We start from the raw sequence: 21,358 nt of genomic DNA, 5'->3' as shown, positions 1-21,358 counted from the left end.
GCCACAGGCCATGGCTCACCTGCTTTGAAGTGAAGAAGGGAGGGATTGCTGGTGGCTGCAGGGTGAGGAGCAGACGCTGCTGCTGGCTGCAGTGACCTCTGCTGGGAAGCCCATGGCTGCTCGGGTCCAGCTTCAGCAACACAACCCACAGCTTGATCTAAACCGTAGGTTTCTCCCCAAGTGATTTCGTTGATTTTTTTAAATTTTTTTTTTTTAATGTTGAGTTCCATTTTCCTTTAAATATCTTGTCATCTGAAAATCCATCCGAGTAGAGAAATGCTGTGTGGGACGAGCTGCTTCATTTGCAGGCGTGCCATGAGCACTTTTACTGCGTAACTGTAAGCACTGCGTAACTCCATGATTAAGGCCATGTTGGTCTTAGGGGAGCTGAGAGAAAATGGGGAAAAAAAGCATCCTTCCCATCTCAGCAGAGCCCTTGAGTGCAGCAGCCACCAGCGGCTGGAGTGGCTGGCATGCATAGGCATCACCTCCCAAAGGGACATCTTCCAAATACCCTCATACCTAAGAGGGATTACTCCCTTTGTACTTTGGGGGTGATTCAGCTTCTTCTACTGCCTTGTTCCAGACTACACTTTATAGTTGCCGTCTCCCTGAATCCCACGCGCTCACCCCCTGCATCTGATTTCAAAGAGGGGCAGACTGGCTCATCACAGAGGACCCCCGCAGTGGTAGGAGGACTAAACCCTTTCTCCCTCCTTCACTGTAGAACTGAGCAAGTTGATCTGCCTTCAGACAGCACAGCAGCACAGTGCCCATTTGGTTTGCAAATCAGAAAGGGGAGAGCGTCTTGTGGCCACCCTCAGCGCAAAGCTTGGCGTGTCTGATGAGCTCTTTCCTAGCCTCTGCCTCCCCAGCTGTTTATCTTGGTGGGTGACCCACCTGCTAGCCATGTGTGTGATGGTTAGGTGTTGCTGGCAGCTGTCTCAGAGGGGTTTAGGTTGGTTTGGAGAACCTCTGAGGTTCTTAAAAATAGAAATGCAAAGCGTTAATATGTGCATGGTAAAAACCATACCATCGACTAAGCTGAAGGCTTTAAACAGATAACACTATGCCAGATGACTTGTATTAAAACTGCCTTGATCATGGTGGTAGGCGGTACACAAGTGATCACATGAATGTGCATGTGCAGAAAGGAATATGGATAAACACATATAATTTTCTTTAAAAGTGACTAATTGCTTGAAATGCCATTTGTAGCGTACCTTCAACTAATTTAAACAAGGCAAACCCACCTTTGTCGTAACTGCAGCTCTTAAGGGACCAGGCACTAGACCTGCACAACAAAATAAATGTTTCCAAACACACTGTGTAAAGCCAAGTGAGCAGTGTATTAGTTTCCTGTTGTCAATATTAAGAACATAATTTGTGATGCAGTCTACCTGGAAATTTTGCTAAAATAACATGGGATTTTTTCCAGATATTTTTGTAGAGTGAGGAGCCTGCTCATGTGTTTGGTGCTCTGACATCCTGTCATGCATTATGTTTGAGTTCACTTATTGTCGATGTTAAATTTCCTGTGTGTGAATGTACTTATGTGAATGCAGCTTTTGATGACTGATTATAAATATAAATTCAGGTCAGTCATGAGCTTTCCAGTGAATTCAGAGGAAATGGGTTTAGTCTGCATTCTTACGGGAAAGATCCTGCCGGGTGCAGGGGACCTTCTGCTCTCATCATCTCCATGCAGATGTTAGGGCACTTGGGACCATTGAGGATGAGGTCCTGACACATGATTAAGCATCTTAATTAAGCTACTTGAACCCTGAAACATGTAGAGTTTTGCAGTTGCTGACAATCCACTTTTGCTTTCTTTCTGAATGTGTCCATCTGTTGTTTAATGAGTGGTCTCTGCTTAGGGTTTCCCAGGTTTCTCATGCTGTTAAAATGATTGTCTGCAATAGGTGTAATTAGTATTCTGTCCCTGGAGTTGTACTGATGCTCTTTTTAGGCTTTGCACAACTTAAATGTATCCCTCAGAAATTATTTGTAAGCATTTAAGGAGCAAACCCAGAGAGGCATTGCTCTAGTAGTTAATTAGACATATACTTGTAGAGATAATTTTTCTCTTTAAAGCTAGCATTTTGACAAGAGGCTTGGTGGGAATGGTGAGAGTGTAGAAAACCCATGAAGATGGTTGGAGCCATTGCACACAAAATGTACAGTCCTTAATAAAGCTGGAGGGAAATTCAGACATCCAGACCAGGAGAGACATAGGAGCAGGGTGAATTTGGTGGGAAGGAGCATGGAGCTGCTGTACAGCTGCTACCTACGTATGCCAGCTTCTGCACAGGGACAAATCCCTGCCTTCTCCCTGCCAGTCCGCACCCTGCCTCTGTCATTCCCTTGAACCCTGCTTTGCTGCTGTCCTGAGACTTCAACCTCCAGCCAACCATCTTCATTCATCTGACACGGGAACTGTAAACTTCTGTGCCCCAGATACTTAACCCTTAAACATTTTGGCTTCACAGAGGATTGAAGGAATTTTCTGTGAGTAGTAACAGGCAGTATTCTGGGCTGTGAAGCAGACCTGACTGTTTACTTTGGTCAAAATCATATTTTATGATGTTGAATAAAGCGCTGACAAGTATAGTGTCTAACTAAAAATAGCTTTATGTTTTGCAGCTACTTAAAAAACTAAAAATCACTATTTCATTTTATCTTATCTTATGGTTTTTCAGGATCAAGCATGAAAATATAGTTGCCCTGGAAGACATCTATGAGAGTCCAAACCATTTATATCTGGTCATGCAATTGTAAGTACTGAACCTAATGAAGTTTTTGTGCCAAAACTGCCAACTCATCTTGCTTTGGTTTTGTTCTTTAACCCAGAAGCTGGGATATGTGAGAGGTACTTGTCTTGTGTGCTACAGTCTTCAGAATCCCTGGGAGGTGTTTAAAAATTAATCTCCAAGTGTGATGGGCTGGGTTGTTGTGATATTGGGAATTGATGTGTTTTGTGAATAGTCTCACCCAGATCAAACCAGAGTGAAGAGGGGATGTTAAAGGGATCAGAACTCGCTCCGTACGTATGGAGTGGCCATGATTTAGTTTTCTGTGACTCAATGCATACCTGTTCCCTGTTCTGTACTGAACAAGAGGTGACCTGACATGCTACCATGTGCATGGGTACGTGGGTGCTGGAGTTGCAAGAAAAGTGTCATCATTGTCTCAGCAGCAATGGTCGCTTAATGCCATTGTTCCTTCACATGCCTTTCTCACCAGAGCCTCTCTTCTTCCCCATTTTCCCTGAGAAGATTAGCATCCCATCAGGCACATGATACACTGTGGCTGACCTAGTCCTTCCGTCACATCCATCCAGCAGGGAGGAGGGGAGTGACAGGCAGGTGCTCATACGGCTTTGGTCATCGTATCGTGTCCCCCCCCTTCTGAAATCAATTAAAAAACATGATTTGAAGTTGAAATTTCCTCTTGCCAGCTCTAGTCTCTCTCCTTTTCCATTATGAGGTCACCTCAAATGAGAGCAAAGCAGACAGATAGGGCAGAGGGATAAATCACCATTGCAAAGAGCCAGATGTCCATAGGGAAGCCTGGAGCATCTGTTAGAGGCAGCTCTGGGTTTAAATACCCCATGGGAAGTCCCTGGGGACTATGGTGGTCCCTTGTGTGTTGGTAATGCCCAGGCATGGAGATGCTGTTAGGTGCTGTTCTGCTGGCAGTGTGGGAAGAATAGTGCCCTGTACATTTTTAATCTGTTTTTGTAGCCTTACATTTCAGCCCAGAGTGCTGCAAAAGGACTTTCACAGGAACATCAGTGCTGTACAAATTCCAACAAACCAGCTGGGTTGTGGGAAGTACCAATTTCATGATCAGTTGATTTACAAATCCTTATTTTTGTTTAATTTCTTTAGATAAAAAAAGAAATCAATTTTACTCCTACTTATTATTAGCTCGTTTAGTGTAGTATAACCCTCATTTTTCTAGATTTCTTACATCCAGATCATTGGGTTATCTGAAATGTAGGTCTGTAATAGTAGGTGACACTGAATACGTGTTAGTATACACTTCTACTTGCTCACAAATCAACACTTCCTAGGGACTTATCCTTTCTGTTACAGCTGCATTTGTAAACCCATCTAACTAATTTTCAAGGGCCAAACATTTAGCTATTCCAGAGGGACACAGCTTCACTGATGCCCACTGGGCTGAAATGCCCAGCTGAAGTAAGCAGCCAGGAACCCACCTGCAGCATTCAGGGTGCCAGCCTTGAGCCCTCCCCAGCCCCAATGAGCCCTTGTGTTGCAAGGTAGACCAAGATATCCTGCATACAAATGCGTTGAACTGAATCTGCCAGGGAGAGGAATCATTACATTTTATCATTCCTATTAAGAAAAAGCAGGAAAAATCTTCAAAAACTACAGGGTCGTTTTATTTAATATGGGCACACACTTGAATGCAATCAAGTAACAGCACTGTAACAAACTCCTGCTCACACAGAGAGCCTGACCCTGTGTGTGTGTGCGCCTGCTCTTAATGTGCCTCAGCTATGGGCTACAACACGTTAACTGAAGCTTATTTTATTAAAGTCATTTGATGTTGTGCCAAGCTGTTGGTGTTAGCCCTCTGTGCTGCTGCAAATCAGACAAAGCTGTGTTGTCCTCTGCTCTGCACAGAGTATTTCCAGGGAATAACCTTTCTGTACTTTCTTGGGAAGCGGTTGGGTGGAGCGGACAAGATGGCCAGGTAGTCGCCACCATTGCTGTGGACGTTGCATTAGGGATGGTGCAACCTCTGCACTGCCCGTGAATTTTCATCAGTAGTTGGGATTGGGACTGATTAGCATCAACAGTTGGGCGGCAACTCCACGAAATCCAGAAAACTCAAAATCTGTTCTGCATGCCTCCTTTCCCAGTTTCCGTCTAGGAGAAAGCACGTACGGATAACCTCTTGTTTCCAAGGTAACACCAACTTGTTGGTACAACAATTGTGAACCATTGCATGGCATGAGGTATCTATTTGCTTACATCTCTGTCCTATTTATTATTGTATTACTTGTGGGTTTATTATCTTTTCATTTGTGTGTGTTTCTCCTAAACAAGACATCAGTTGCCTACATTTAAAACTGGGGTTTGATATGAAGTAGAAGGGGTTCTGATTAAGCAGTTTTCAGGAAGCAGCATTTAGATTAAAAAGAAAGTGGCGGGGGGCGGGGGGAGTAAAATTAGGGCCACTCAGAGATCAGTATCATGGGCACAACATATCTCCAATCCATATGCCCTTCTGCCTGGCTCATTGCTTGCTAAGGGGGCACTACCTAGTGTTTCCAAGGGGAGGGTTTTTGTTACCTGGATGGCATTTTCATTACCAGCCTTTAGAGCACTCCTTGCAATGTTGTGAAAAATCCACATTACAGCCCCTGAGCACCTCGCAGCACCTCTGTGGGAGAAGGAGGTAGACCAAGTCTCCCTGTTTATATTTGCCCTCTGGTACATCTACTTTTACTTGAAAACCATGCTTGTTAGCAGGCCAGCTTAAAGAATAAATATCACACCGCGTTTATTCTGTCAAAGATATGGGCAGGCACAGGTGTCAGTGTCTGTGCTGAAGCTGGTAGGAAGGGAGGTGAAGAGGAGGCTGTCCGTGCCTACTTGACAGTTACTTTATTCCTGCCAGTCTCTCTGGGAACTGTTCCCGGGGTTATGTAGCTGTTGGTGAATCTGTCCTGCGTGTTTCCTGGCACATTAATGGGGAAATCAGATCTACAGGTTTGGTTGCATCACCTTGTTTTCACATATGTTATATACAAACCATGATAAAACTGTTCAAACTCGCACAATCCTCTTAGTGCAAGGCCAGAAGTCCAGCTTGGAGATCCCCAGATTTGACAACTCAGAATTTCATGTGCTTTCTCGAAGCATTAACCTGTTCCTTAGAAATGTCTGGGGCATTTTTTTCTTTATTTATTCTCCCAAAATACAGCATATTCCCACCTAGTGGCTCTAAGTTTAGCAAGGTTGTGGACAACTCCATGGTATCTTTTGCGCCAAGCAGTATTGCTCAGCTTTGGTATGAGGTGGAGTTACCAGTGCAGCTGCAAAGCAGAATGTAGATGTAGGATAATTGCTGCCTCTCCTGTGGTGATTCTGCTAAAATTTTGCAGGCACTATAGAAAAGTACTGTACAGCATTTAGATTTTGTCTTATGTCCATTAGGATGATGTGCTTTCAAACCAAGAAAACACCTGCTCCTTACCAAGCTTGGATTTCCTATAGTACTGTACCTACACAGGCAAGAAAAATAAACACCAAAATACTCTGAAAGTTTCATTCCTTCTGCATGCTGGGTGAGATTTCCCCATAGGATTTTGTAGAAGATGGGGAAATAAAGTGCTTTCAGAAATAGAACCAAGGTATGATAGTAAAGCTTTGTTAACGAGCAGTTACAGATTTACGGTTGCTATTGGTGCCACTTAGTAAGAATTACCCTTCAGTATCTTCTAAGCTGTCTCACTTCACCTTGTCAGTGCAGGGAAATATCCTGATAACCTGTTGTGGTTAGTGTTGTCAGAGACTAGTATTCCATTGGCATGATCAGCCTCTTTGGGTACTGATGATTAATTTTCTGCACACTGGAAAATCATGGATAAAAAGGGATTACATAAACACAGCGAATCATAGAATTGTAGAATTGTTTAGGTTGTAAAACACCTTTTAGGTCATCAAGTCCAACCTTTACCCCAGCACTGTCAAACCCCGTCCCAGCGTGTAGCATCTACATGTTATTTAAACACCCCCAGGGTTGGTGACGCCACCCCCCTCCCCGGGCAGCCTGTGCCAGGGCTCGGCCACCCTTTCCATGAAGGAATTTCCCCTCACACCCACCTAAACCTCCCCCGGCACAAGGTGAGGCCGGTTCCCCTGTCCTGGCGCTTGTTCCCTGGGAGCAGAGACCGACCCCCCCTGCCTACAGCCCCTGCCAGGCAGCTGTAGGGAGCCACCAGGTGCCCCTGAGCCCCCCCTCTCCAGGCTGACCCCCCCAGCTCCCCCCGCCCCCCCCCCCAGCCCCTGCCCCAGCCCCTGCCCCAGCCCCTGCCCGGCTCTGGACACGCTCCAGCCCCTCTGCGTCCCCCCTGCCCTGAGGGGCCCGACCCTGAGCCCAGGCCCCGAGGGGCGGCCGCACCGGTGCCCAGCACAGGGGGACGGGCACTGCCCCGGCCCTGCCGGCCACAGCGCTTCTGACAGCGGCCAGGGCGCTGCTGGCCCCCTTGGCCACCTGGGCACGCTGGGGGCTCCTGCCCAGCGGCTGTGCCCAGCCCCCCCGGCCCTTTCCCCCGGGCAGTTCCCAGCCCCCTGCCCCCAGCCCGCAGCTGCCGGGGGCTGCTGTGCCCCACGGGCAGGGCCCGGCACTGAGCCCCGCTGCCCCTCACACCACTGGCCTCGGCCCCTCGGCCCGCCTGCCCAGAGCCCCCGCAGAGCCCCCTGCCCCCCGGCACGGCAGCGCTGCCCCCAGCTGGGTGCTGTGTAATGTCTGTACGGGTCCGGAGCATTTCCCAATAAATAGGCCTTCCAGGCTGAAATTTTAACCTGCTATGCTGGAAGTTTAATTTCTCTAATTCCTTTTGACATTAAGACTGTTCAAATGGGGAAAGGTTCCAGGAGCAGGCCCTGGAAAGCACGCAGTTCGGTAAGCGATGATTGAACACCCACCTCTGAGTTTCTCTGCACTCTTTTTTCACAGTCAAGAATAGCACCGAATCCAGAGGAACTCCTATTAATACCAGAATCTAGTTAAATAAATCGAAACCCTTACTGCCAGTCTGGTATACCTTTGTGCTCCCAGAGCAGGTCTGATCCCCTCAGTGGGAGGGCTGGTTACTCGGATGCTGTCAGCTGGTGTTTCTGGTTCTCCGAGGAAACTGAGGTATTCCTCCTGCATGAGGTCTTTTGACGTCTCTGCTGAGAACGAGCTTTTAGGGTGAGCAGCCCAGTTCAGCCAACCAACTGTTTTTTTCCAGTGTGGCATCTTAACTTTGCTGAATTATTCAGAAGATTTCCATCAGAGAAAACCCAAGGTGACAGGGGCTCCTTCCTGCCTGGTGCAAGTTACACACCGAGGAGAGCCCTGCCCAGGCGTTTGCAGGCTCCACGTCCCAGCACCCCCATTCCTGCTGTGCATCAGCTCTCCCCCACCACATGCCAGCAACTTATGACCCTGTGACGGCCTGGGAGGCAGCTCAAACAGGCAGGTGCCTACCTCTGGTGAAATCTGCGGAAGTTTTTACTATTACTGGAACTACTCTGCTTGTGGGTTTGCCTTGATGTTTTGCAAAGAAGTAAGCAGAGCGCTAAGCCGTTTAAGTGCTGAATTCCTTTTGTTTCTTGAAAGCCCAATGCCTGAGTGCACTACGAGAGCAGCCAGGCATGGACAGGGGGTGTGCAAGTGACATTTCAATGAAAATATTCAGCTTCCAAGGAAAACAACAGACAATGGAGGGAAGTGCCGTGTTTGCCAGGTTCCTTAAGGAGTCTAGCAAGGACGCACTGTGTTACAAAACAGTGATATGCATGCCAAGCCACTATCACATCAGGATGCTAATTAAAGCAAAACATAGATCTGCTGCACCACACTCCTTAGGTGAGATTTATTCCCGTACTTGGGTTTTTATTGTGCCTGTAAAACATTATGCAAAAGACAGAAGGAAATCTCTCTGCATTCACAATGGGATTTACATAAATGATAAAAGCAAGCTGGGTTCTTTAGCAGCAGAAAATATTTATGTCCAAGCATCTGAGAGATGCCCCTCAGCATCACCTTTTTCTGCAGACGGTGTGCTTATTGCCATTATTAGCAATAAGAGCAATTCTAACAGGGGCAACATCAGCAGTAAACCACCGGAACACTGGAGCTGATGAGTGCAGGGGATTCAGTTTGTTTCATGGTACGGGATGGGCAGTTGCACACACACAGACTCTCCTCTTCTTTATTTCCAGTACTCTTGTCTTGGATGAGTTGTCTCAAAAGAGCCAGCTGAAACTAGTGCCTGGCACCCACTGAAAATACACTGGGTCTATGTCAAAAGCTTTGGATCCCATGCTTCCTGCACCTCCTTGTGCTGCACAGGGATAAGATGTGTGGTAGATGTATGCGGCAGATGGATCTCATAGTGTTTATTGGCTAGGACACTTAATGGATGGGCCAGGGAAAGACATCTTCCCAATTCCTGTTCAAGCAAATATACATTAATTCTTTATCAGTTGTTGGATGAATTGTTCACTTGGTCTTGTGGGGATTTTTCGAGCAAATGCTACCTCAGAACTACAGCACCAGGAAGGCTGATGCACATCTGGGCATGCCAGGAAGAAGCCTGAGAGGTTCCAGGGGAGCTTTGCTTGGACTTTGACACAGCTGAGCAGAGACTTAGGGGTTCTAGTTAGGCAAGATTTCACTTCCCCACAAGCTTGTGGAGTGAAACATCAGTGATTTGGACAAAACAGCTTTTGTGAGTCTGCAGTAGAAAAAGAAATGGCACTAACTACAACCTGTCGTTGAAAAAAGTCTTCTGCTGCTTCTGTGGGTAAGAGTGTTTTGAACTGGGGAGGAGGGTGCTATAGAAGGCACAGCTATCCAGGGGATGGATCCAGCTGGTGAATGTGGAAAGCAAAGTGGGACAGCAGCAACAGGGTTGAGCATGTGTGACACGAGTGGGAGCATCAGACCATAACTGTGGGAGAAGCACTCAGGAAAATGAATCCTGGGCCCATCACAGCCTTCAATGTGAACATACCGCAGACGTGGGCCCAGACTGCAGAGCTGGGATGTTAGATTTTGAAATTGTCCTTATTATTTGAGCATGTGTAATACAGGTTTCGATTCCAACCCGTTTCTACTGCTAAATGCAGTCAGAGGTGGTCTATCAGTACAGCTCAAAAAAAAAAGACATCCTAAAAAATAGTCATGCCTTATCAAAATCTCCGAAGGCATATTGACTGGACAACACAGGCCACCCTGCTAAAAGGGTAAAGGAGTTAATCTCACTGTACCACAGTACTTTCTCATGGAGCTTTGCAAGCTGCTGACCACATAATAAACTGACCCCTGGCATCATGCCCCTGGGAACTCGGTAGCAGCTATTAATCCAGCATCAATTTCACATTTTTTTCTTTGAGGAAAAAAGATTATTACATCAGCTGGGTTACACTGGTGAGTGTTCAATACAAAGGAGTATCTCACCTTTTCCAGTGGCTGAGTTTGTAAGCTGACTAGGAAAGGTTGATGTCGGGGTAGAGATCAGGGCATGCATAGATTTGTCAGTAACAAATTAATAGACTACAGGGTGATCACCAAAATGACTTTGAGACACCTGTAATTGTGTTGATCTTGTATGATCCTGAAAGTGTGAATGTGTTCATTGGGTGGTCCTAGCTGCCCTTAGCACTTTGGTTCTTCTTTTTTTCTGGCTATGGTAGGGGTTTTGGTAGCTCCTACTCCCTGTGTTGCCTCTGAACGCAGCACCTTCTCCTGGGAATGGCACTGAACAGCAGCCATGTTGCTTCCTTGTGCTGTTTGACATGCAAGGGCTTCAGCTGTGGCTAGGAGCAGGCATTTTAGAGTCCATGGGCATCAGTCCAGCCTTCCTACAGCACCACAGGAATAGTGAGGATCTTCTTCAGCTTGGGGACTATAAAAGACTTTCTCATGATGATTTCCAAAACCACTTAGAGCTAGTCACCTTCAACAAGTGTAGATGACTGGCGACACCCCTGCTCCAAAGCTTGCACTCAGTATTGTTAGCTTAGCCTGAAGTGTCTCAGTATGGACTCATTAGCGACACAACACCAAGGGTGGGTTTTTTTCAGTCAAAGAATTATGCTACATCTGATGGAGAGTGATTTTTTTCCCTGTAGCCTTGGGACTAAAGAGGTAATGGAGAAATGTTTCCACATTTTCATTGAATAGACAACATTTTAAAGTTGTTTGCTTTTACAGAAATGTGAACAGTTCAGACAAAAGTAGATTTTTTCTTTAATATATCTATTGTTGTGAAGATGCCGTTGTCAATATGGAAAACAAGAAGTTTGGCCAAAGTTCCAAATAAACTTTGTTCTAATGTATTATTCTTTATAAAGTTACAGAAAGATTTGAAGTTCTCATAAATCAGACAGGCACATCTGACTATTTTCCTATACTGGTGAATACAGTGAACAAGTACTTTCTGAGAGTTATTTGGTGTAATGTCCGGTCCCCAGCAAGGGCCAGTACCAAATCCTTAGGGTAAGAGTATGTGCCTTGATTGTTTTTTTACAGCAAAGAATTTTGGCAGCATCAATGTGAGTTTCTTCCTTCAGCCCACGAACAGTTCCCTTGCTAACTCCCACTTTGGGCTCCCTGTTGCAGCTGGGCATGGGTGTGTATGTACCTGTATTGTATAGCTTAGTCTGGTATAGGCAATTCATGGGGCAGCAATACATATATCTGTCAGTAATCCTGTATAGTATCAGTGCTTCCCTGAGAGCAGGAGTGAGGCATTTCTCTCCAAACAGCAGGCAGGTGGCTATTTAGAGCCCTAGCAATTTTCTCTCCATTTAGTTGGCTTTGAATAACCATCTCCTTCCTTTCATGCTTTGCCCAGAAGTTTCATTGCTGGTTACTTGATGTTCACATAGTCACTGAATGAGTCTTTTACATTTAGTTCTGCATCTTTCAGTACCTGGTAATTTACACTGTGCTGCACTGAAATCAATTAAATAGCTGGCATTTAATTCAGGAGGAAGGGGCTTTGCAGCAAGGCAGATAATAAATGTTAAATCCATCTATGCCACAGTATGAGAATTCATTATGATATGGTAGGATCCTTCTCAGGCATGACGTGGAGGCATTCTGATTAAATGGTTACACTCGCTTAAACAAAAAAGGACTTCCATAACAACCTGGAAAGCTTTGAAGTGGAATAACACGGCATCGAAGCAAGATGCAAAATTAACATCGGCATTCATAAGTCCATTCTTTCACATGGTGAAATCATTATTAAAAGTTGGGTTTTCCTCCTGAGTTTTCTTCTGGAGGAAAGTTGTACAGGACTGTGGTAAAGGGGACAGTCGTAGGCTCACGAGTGTTACATATCAGTGCGTACCAGAAGACATTTAATGATTTTTTGGCAAAAAACCAGGCTCAATTTCCCAAGCATGTCCATATCTCAGCTCCAACCTCTGCTCTAGGTAGCACAGTTAGGTAGGTTACTCTGGTCAAGGGTCTATAAGCACTTCCAGAGCAGTGTTGCAATAACTTGTAGTTATATTTGTATTTTATTATCTAGAAGCCCTGTGTACAGCTTCTAGAAGAACCTATCAAGCAAGGTGATGATGAAGCATTATCATCCCTTTCATATTCACACTGAAAGAAAAGATCTGTTGCTTTACATTTTGTCTGGTGCTTTCCCCCAGAACTCTTCAAAGGGCATATTTTTAAAGCCAGGGAGATTCACATAGTTTTCTGTGGCTGCGCTGGGGGTGAGGGCCCTAAACAAGATTGTGCAAAACCTAGAATTTTTAATGGAAATAGAGGTTGCTGTTTGAAATCCTGTTTTGACTTCTTTCCGTAGTTCTGTGGTTACCTCTTCTTACAGAAACTATTTTCACAGGACTGCAGAAGTTCTTGCCATAGTTTTCTGCTTTTAAATTTCTCCCTGGAAAATTATTCAGTGGAAAATAAATGTGGAGGATTTTGTTTTTTTCTGTTTTCTGAAATAGTGGTTAGGTCTGCTGTACCCAAACTTTTACTTTTTTAAGCATTTTATAGAAAAAGAAAATACTGCTGCTGGTGAAGCCGTTCTTTGATGCGTTTATAGAACATGTGCTCGTTTTATTCTGATTCATTCCACATGGTTATATCTCAGCCTGTAAAGGCCATTTTTTCCCCTAAGTTGGAGGAAAAGTGTGTTCAGAGATCCAAATACTTATGTCTTCTTCTCCCTTCTTCTCCAAGACAAAATTACAATTTGGGGCTGTGGGATCCTGGCTTAGCTGTAAAAGGGTTTCTCTACTTCAGTACTGAAGGTGGTTTGGAGGAGTTTGGTGTTTATTCTGTCTGATTATTCTGTTGGTTAGTAGCATTTAACCACTTTTTAATTCTGTTTTCTTCATCCCTAATTGATGATACTCTAAGGAGCACTGATATCCTTGGGTGAGACATAGTGGAGGTTTCAAATGTCCCTATGTCCTGCGGAAAGACAATAGCCCTCTCCAAAATGCACTGTAATGAAAAAGAAGTCAGAAACATAATTTGAAATCCACTGAAAGAGGGCTGAGATTTTAAGACCTATAAGCCTACAAGGAGGCAGCATTACTAAAAACTGGGGTTGGCATTCTTAATATTAAAAGTCAGTTAGCAAAATAAAATTCATGCAACTATTGCAACAAATAGTTTTTGCCATTAAAACTCTGCCATGAGCATCTTACAGCTCCATAAAAGGGGTTATTCCTTTAGGAAAAAACAGAGCCAAGCATCCGTCCTGCCATCGTGATGAAGTTGTGACAGTGTTATTAGATATATTCAGTCCTAAATTTCATGGTCACCCTGTTGCAAAACATTACCCAGTACCACTGGACAGGAGAAGTGTATTAATACATAATTAAGCAATATTGAGCAGAGGGGAGGGAAATTACCTTGCTCTGATTGCTCACCAGCTTTATCTGTGGGAATATTTATGTCACTGCACCCCAGGGTCTTTTCCATCATTTAACGCTTGTGCCCCTGTAAACATGGGGCAGGACCATCTGCAGAAAGTGTTTCTGACATTTTGCTTCTTGGTGCTGGAAACTCTCTGCCAGAAGCTTTTAAATCTGCTCTTTTCAGACAGTTTTGCAGCTGGATTTGCTCTATAGAGGTTTTGCTTCATGTTGCTGTTGTCTTGCTTAGTTTGAAGGGTGGCGAGAGAAATGTAGGTTAGACTTCTGTCACTAAAGATTCAGTCATACTTTAGATGAAATATATTTTAAAAAGCAAATTTCTTGGGGAAAAGCATTTTATCTTGCACCTTCTTCCCCCAGGAGCTTCACATGGCTGTAGGTGGACTCCCTTTCCTTGCTATTGAGATGTGGCCACTCAGGAGAGCCACAGAAGCTCCTGGAAACAGCTTATAGGAACATTTTGGGGAGAGACCATTCTCCTGCTGTGTATGGACATTTACTTTACAATTGAGTGGTAGTGAGGAGCGCTGCCTGCAGGCAGAAGGAGCCAGGGCTGCTGCCAACAGCACTTCCCACCAAGCTGGAGAGAGGTGCTTTTGAACAGTCAGTCTCTCCTTTAATCCTGGCCCCACCTGAGCTCAATTAACTCAAGAAATTTGCCAGTGCATTCATGGCTGTGTATGTTCAATAGCGTAGTGCAAAAATGCAACTGTTTGTACAACAGCAATGGCAAACAGCAATGGGGGAGGAAAAGAAAGAAAAAAAGAAAAATAACTGATGTAGCTGCTGCTTGTGCACTTAACTGAAGATCTAGAGCTGCTCTCTGGCCTAAGTATCCTTTTCCTTGCAGCATGCTGTTAAATGTGACCATGCTGATAGTCATATAATAGGTTATCACCTGTGGCTGAGCTGCTTTCCTGGCCACGTGCCTGCTCTCAGCCCACTCCATTTGCATGTACATTCATCCAAAGTGTTCTTTCTGTACAAGGTGTTTTGCTACAATTTTCCCATGTTACACGGGTGAACATACCACTCTCCAAACCTGCAACAGCAGAGTGGGCCAGAGACATCCCAAAGGGGACTGCACTTAATGCTCATCTCATATTCTGCATATTCAGGTGCTGTAGGTCACCTGAAGCCAGTCTGTAGGTTATAGCCCCTTGGATTCCAGTGGGAGGCAGGCACAGGTATATTTTTTATTGCTTGGTTGCTTTTCCTGATGTGTGACAGCCTCTGGCAAGGCGAATGACATAATGGTGTGCCTCTAATGTCTTGAAGGACCACTGCAAATACCCATCAGCTGTTAATGAGTCAGGAAGGATTAGTTGGCTCTAAATTTCGGTACGCTGCTGTGTGCGCTGCTGGTGCAGCCCCTGGAGCAGGGGCTCCTGCTGCAACCAAAGGGACAGTGGCAGAGGAGACAGCTCATGTCTTGAAGGAGAAGGAGGAGGAGGAGGAGGAGGAGGAGGAGGTGGAGGAGGGAAAAGCAGAAGCTGAGCCATATGGTAGAAAAAATAGAAGCAGACACAGTATCTCAGTGGTCGGTGCTCATTAGACTGTCTCTGATGCGCGGGGAAGACTGAGTGCATTCTGCTAGAGGAATTGGAATGTTCTTCTGTAAGCTAAAAAATGTAGCAGAATGGGTAAGGGACAAGTCTCTTTATCTGTGGAAAAATATTCTAGCCTGTTTACCAGCACTGTGTAGTAGGAACAAGGGGCTGCTGCTCTCCAGAGTCTTGCATGGATTTTTTTGTGGTTAGAGCACACTCTGAAAATCTTGAGATCTTTTCTTACTCTATCATTGATTTACATTGTGGTCTCAGATCATTTTGTCTTGTAATTTCCCTGCCCACAGAAAAAGAACACTTTCCTAATTAATTCTGGGTAAGATTAATTGGTTTTGTGGTGGTTTTTTTCTTAAGTCAGTGCTACTCTTCAAGCAGTAAGTTGTTAAAAGAAATAAGAGTACTGGAATCTGACCTCTGGCACTGTCCACTGAGGAATACTGTGGTCCATCTGGGAATGAGCCAAAGTGAGTGGACTTGTTTGTTAGCATCTATTGACTATTTGGAAAAACGTATTCGGATATGCTTTGATTCCCTCTGGTGTTTCCCTAGGTAGCCTATGTTGTACAGTAGCTGTGCAGTGTCTTTATCCTTCCATCCCATCCAGGGCTGTGCAGAAACCTATAGAGAATATAACCCAGGCTGCCTGGTGACTCAGTGTAACAGCATGACTGGTGATGGCCATCATCATTGCATAGATTTATTTATCCTTATGGCATAGATATGTGGGAGTCTAAAAGAGTAGAGGCATGACATCCAAAGTTAAAAATCCACTTAGATAAAGCCAGGATTTCACCTACTGTGCCTAGATATGGATGCAGGCAAATGCATCATACCAGCGATGGAGGGGAACAAAAAGAGGCATCAGTTAAAACTTGGTAAGGGAGAGCTATAAAACAGCAGCCTAAACCCAGGCTGGAGAGAAACTGAACAGCAGTATCCCAAGTTTTAATATCCATTTCTTTATGCTGCAGGCAGGTGAAAATGTTTATTGCAGATATGGGGATGAAGGAGCAATGTGCCAAAGCACATGGTATAGCAGTCTCGCTCCATCGCCTCCCTCGACTTTGGGGGCTGCGATTTGTGCTCTCCCTGTGCAGAGGGAGTGAACTATACCTGGATCTCTGGAGGGGCAAGGTGAGGTGGGTGATTTTGGAATCTCCAGTGTGCCCAGGTGCCCTCCAGGTTGGAAAGAAAGGCAAGCTGGCTCTCTTCCCCATCTCTCTCTTGTTCACATGTGAAAGAGTGAGCTCCAAGTAATGGATGCCCTGGGATGCATTGCAATAATGAGTAAGATAACTAATAATCAGCTCTATGTTTGAAATACTTATTGTCCTCAATAATAAACACCAGAAAGTGCCTTTGGAGCAGGATTCTTGGGGGCACGAGAGCCTTTGACTTGACATATAAGCCTTCAAACCCACTGACTCTGCTGGGAAAGTTGTCTGGGTGCTTGGGCATCTTATTCCCACTCTGGGGCGTAGATATGAATGACATTTTTTACTACATCTACACCACTAAATAAAAAAGGTCTGTATCAATGCTATCCTGTGTCCAGGCACTGGCCAGAAGGATGGCTGCCTCAGGGTGAACTGGCCCAGGGGAGTGTGCCAGCAGCCCTGACAGCTTGGGCAGTTGCGGGACATGCCCTGTTCCCATTCAGGGACAGACTAGGCACAGCCTCCGTGCCTCTGGCCCTCTTTCAGGAAGTGGAAATAACAGCTCTTACTGCCACATGTGAATGCTGTGAGGATAAACATGTTAAACTCTATGGAGTTTTGAGGTAATATCAGTTTAGGCATGTAAGTGTGTCAAACAAATGCATTATGCAAACACCAAGTGGTTTAAAGTACAAGTTCTGGCACAGTGATATTGCTTAAAGGCTGGTTTAGTTCAGTTTCAAAGGGTTTCTCAAAACATGTCATCTGAATCCTACTCCCTCTCTGCAAGAATATGGACACTGTCACCAAAAAGCTGTTAAAAAAGAAAAGCAAAGCAGCTAAAAGATTTCTCCTGGTTTTATTTTCTTTTTAGATTTCAGAGCGAGACATATCAGTTCATCCGTCAAGCATTGCTGGTCTGGCACTGGTACTGCTGTCCGTCACTCTGTGGCATGAATCACTGCAGCAAGAGTTTCTCCCTGGCATGCATTTTTCAGAGCTTTCTGACACAATTCAAACTTCAGCCTGTCCACAGTCTCACCACTGGCACGAACACAAAAGTTTTAGAAGTACTTTGCAGAATTATATTCTGCCAACCTAATTCCCACCTGGAGATACCAGCCCTTATTTAGCCACAGGTAGCTCTGCACGGTGATTAGGTCTCTCCCAAATGCAGGACAAGGAGAAGAACAAATGGAAGAGGGAACCTGAGCTAGCAGAAGGAGCACTGACCCAGTCTTCAAGACACTTTCTTGTGTACCTTCAGCCATGCATACACCATGCCGGTGTGGCTGTTAATGTGAAATTTACTTTCTTGCTGTTTACTTATTCTGTAGCCTCTTGGTAGTAAATTATATTCATGGCCTCCAGGTCATGATCCTGTTGAATAATTATTTGCAAGGCAGAAGAAATACGTACTGTTTTTACTCTATTTGGACTCTGAATGCATAAATATTCGTCTTTTTTTTTTCAGTCTGAACACGCAAGTGCCCTTTAGAATGTGAATATTAACATTGCTTTCAGAAAACATGTTTCCTTTCCCATGCATTACTTCTCACGTAATGACCCATTTTAGAGAATTCAGCATTATTTATGTTTTTCAGAGAAATTCCTAAGCCAAAAGGTATCCTACTTTCCCTCATATTGAATTCTCACTCGGCAGATAGCATCAGATTCTAGTGCAGCTCCGTCTTGTACAATTAACCTGTGAAGCCTTTGCCTTGTGAAACTCCTTGGTACAGAGAGATGGAAAGTAAATACAATTGCTTGTAAGCTTTTACTTCTGGTGATATGTTCAGAATTTTTTTGAAAGTTCTAAAGCTTTATCTTCTGACAAATGATAGAATCATGGAAGGGTTTGGGTCAGAAAGGACCTTTTAAAGATCATCTGGTCCAACACCCCCATGCCATGGGTAGGTACATTTTCACTAGATCAGGTTGCTCAAGGCCCCCATCCAGCCCAGCCTGGCCTTGAACAGTTCCAATGGTGGGGCATCCATGACTTCTCTGGGCAACCTGTTCCAGTGCCTCACCACCCTCATCATAAAGAATCTTTTTGTCTCATGTCCAGTCTAAACCATCTTTCAGTTTAAAACTGTTGCCCCTTGTCCTATCACTATGGGTCCAGGTAAAAACTCTGTCCCCATCTTTCTTTCATAAGCCCCCTTTATATGTTGAAAGGCTGCAGAAAGGTCTCCCCGGAGCCGGCTCTTCTCCAGGCTGAACCACCCCAGCTCTCCCAGCCTGGCCTCACAGGAAAGAGGCTCCAGCCCTCTGACCGTTTTTGTGGCCTCCTCTGGACCCACTCCAACAGGTTCGCGTCTGTCTTGCACTGGGGACTCCAGAGCTGGTTGCAGCACTTCAGGGGGGTCTTAGGACAGTGGAGCAGAGAGAGAGAATCACCCCCCTCGCCCTGCTGCCCACACTGCTGGTGATGCAGCCCAGGGTACGTTTGGTTTTCTGGGCCGTAAGTGCACACTGCTGGCTCATGCCCAGCTTTTCATCCACCAGTATCCCATCCAATAAGTCCATCTGTGTTGGTTTGGTGAGCAGCAGGTCCAGTAACACTTCTCCTCTGGTTGGACTGTCTATCACCTGGATTAAAAAACCTATCCTCAACCTGCTCTGAATGTCTTCTGGAATGCTAACAGTTTTCTGACTGCTTTTGCAGCAGATGTCAGGGTGGTTGAAGTCCCTCAGTGGAATCAGAGCCTGTGACCATGGTGCATCCTGTAGTTGAAGTAAGGACACCTCATCAACATCTTCCTTGTGATCAGGCAGTCTGTAGTAAACACCTACCATGTGGTTTCCTTTGTTGGCTTGACCTGTTCATTATATTTTCAGACAGCTCTGTGCAATCACTCCTTTTTTTTTACATAGAGGGCAACTCCACTGCCTCTCCTTCCTTGCCTGTCTATATATCTAAATAATGGATAATAAAATTTATGATAGAAATGTACTATTTAAGACACAAAGAACCGAAGTTTAACCAGCACCAGCAGCTAAACTTGATAGCATAAGACTTGTCCAAGCTTTCTTCACCACTTATTTCCTTTACTGGAGTGAAGCCTTTGCACCCTGGCTGGGCCACAGGATCTACCTGTTCTTAGAGTTCCTCTGGTATACTTGACATATACAAGATTTCCCTTCTAAGCCCAATGTCTTAATTACTTGTCTGGGTGTATAGTAGGGACTTTGCCTTGGCTCCCACAGAGAGGCAATGTGATGGTGTCAGGCCACACAGGGTGTTCCAGTCAGGCTTCTGCAGATGAATCATCTGAAGGACTGTTTTTGAAAGATTAGGCTCTTGCATTTGATTCACTCTCCTTAATGTGCTGAAAATAGCGTGCATTGTTCTCATAATCCTTAGCAACTTGAAAACTGCCATAAACTGAATGATTTTTAATCTTTACCTACAGCAAGAAAGTAGGGTAGTTCAGTTATTCCTGCAGTTACTTAGCTAATGCTAATTAATGAAGAACTTGATGGCTTTGTTTTTTTCATCAGTTTTCTAAAAATTTCACTTTTTTCAATGAGTCCTTTACAAATCTAAGGCACAGTGAACAGACAGGTTTCTGCTATGTGCATTATTAAGTCAAAGCAACATGTAAAAATATAACTGCTCAGGAAAAAAAGACCCACTCCTACAATCTCATAAATCATAGATTATCAAGTTTCATAATACCCTGGGTATGTTGTTTGCAGGAAAGTTCTTTATAGTCATTTCATAGGACAAAAATAAACTAAGGTGATATTGAGAAGTGGTATTGCGCATTGGTGGAGTCGTAGGGTACATACAGGACAGAGACTACAGACCCATCAGACCTCAGTTACGCCCAAAACTGATCTGGGGGACTGTGAATTCCAGCTTTGGCTATTTTGAGTACTATTTTGAGCTTTATTTCCACTGAAATCTCCTCCTTCTCAGTTGGGTTACAACCAAGTTGGTGAATGACTTATATGTGGTTGGATAGATTGGTTGAAAGCTCTAGGTAGATAACTTTAGTTTGATACCAATCTCTTAAAGGTTTAAAGGCTGTAGTACATCTAGGAAGATCACCTCTCAAATGACCAGCACAAGCGACCACACACATTGTGCAGTGCAGAGGAAGCACCATGTGTCTGTCTGCAAAATGGCAGATTTTGCCCTCAAAAACTAGAGAACGGTTGTTCTGCATGGCTGTTCTGTGGCTATGATGATCCCGTGCTTACCACCACTTTGAGGAGGGGTTACAGTTATATCTTGAAACCTATTGACCCAGAGATTTCTGCCCTGATTCCTGAGCTCAATCGTGCTGAGCAAAGGCTTGCCTCTCCTGTCAAAACTGCATAAGCAATGGACTGATGAAAATTAACAACCATCAAGCCACCTGGGACCAGTAGATAATCTCATTCCATATTCAGTAAGGAATGCCCTGCTCCTTTTACTGTATAAACCAAATGCCTCAAAGGGATCTTCAAGGACTGTGTGGAGGGACTAGAAGCAAGACAGAGAACAAACAGGACTAGTGGCCTGAGGATGGGGGTGAGCAGCACTGATCTGCTTTCCATGCCCAGCCAAGTGATTATCAGCTGTGACGCTCCCTGGGGCTTTCTCAACCCTGTGGAGTGCAGAGACCATGTGTCCATGCTCACATCTAGGGGCACAACATGCTGTTGCTGAATTCAGCTAGAATTATTCTGCTAACTTTGATAGGATCAGTCCCATAGGTGAAATATTTTTTGCTTCTGGATAGGGCTGTAATAATAACTGAAAAAAAATCAGCATTGCATGGGATGGTAAAGTGCTTGTGATAAGCTAGGGAAGTAAAAAATACTTTGGCAAACAAAATTCCCAGGTAAAAGGTGGGAAAGAACCAAACCTGATATTTGCAGCAAAGAATGTGCAAAACCCCTGGTGCTGGCTAGATCTGGTTTGCTAGATAAAGAGAGTAAGGGGCTTTTCCTTGACCTCTGGGCCACGTGTCTA

At 44.8% G+C, this 21,358-nt stretch overlaps 1 protein-coding gene across 3 annotated transcripts in view; it reads left to right on the top strand.

The window, feature by feature from the left end:
- CAMK1D (calcium/calmodulin dependent protein kinase ID) overlaps positions 1–21,358 on the top strand; it is a 230,461-nt gene that overhangs the window by 135,249 nt on the left and 73,854 nt on the right. For all 3 annotated transcript variants that reach the window (XM_055808000.1, XM_055807999.1, XM_055807997.1), the window contains exon 3: positions 2,700–2,774. In XM_055808000.1, coding sequence (XP_055663975.1) covers positions 2,700–2,774 — 75 coding nt within the window. The remainder of the gene's footprint in view (positions 1–2,699; positions 2,775–21,358) is intronic.

This window comes from Falco peregrinus, chromosome 6 (genome assembly GCF_023634155.1).
Source record: "Falco peregrinus isolate bFalPer1 chromosome 6, bFalPer1.pri, whole genome shotgun sequence".
NCBI lineage: Eukaryota > Metazoa > Chordata > Aves > Falconiformes > Falconidae > Falco > Falco peregrinus.
The sequence above is the reverse complement of the archived record's forward strand: the minus strand, read 5'-3'. Positions and strand labels throughout refer to the sequence as shown.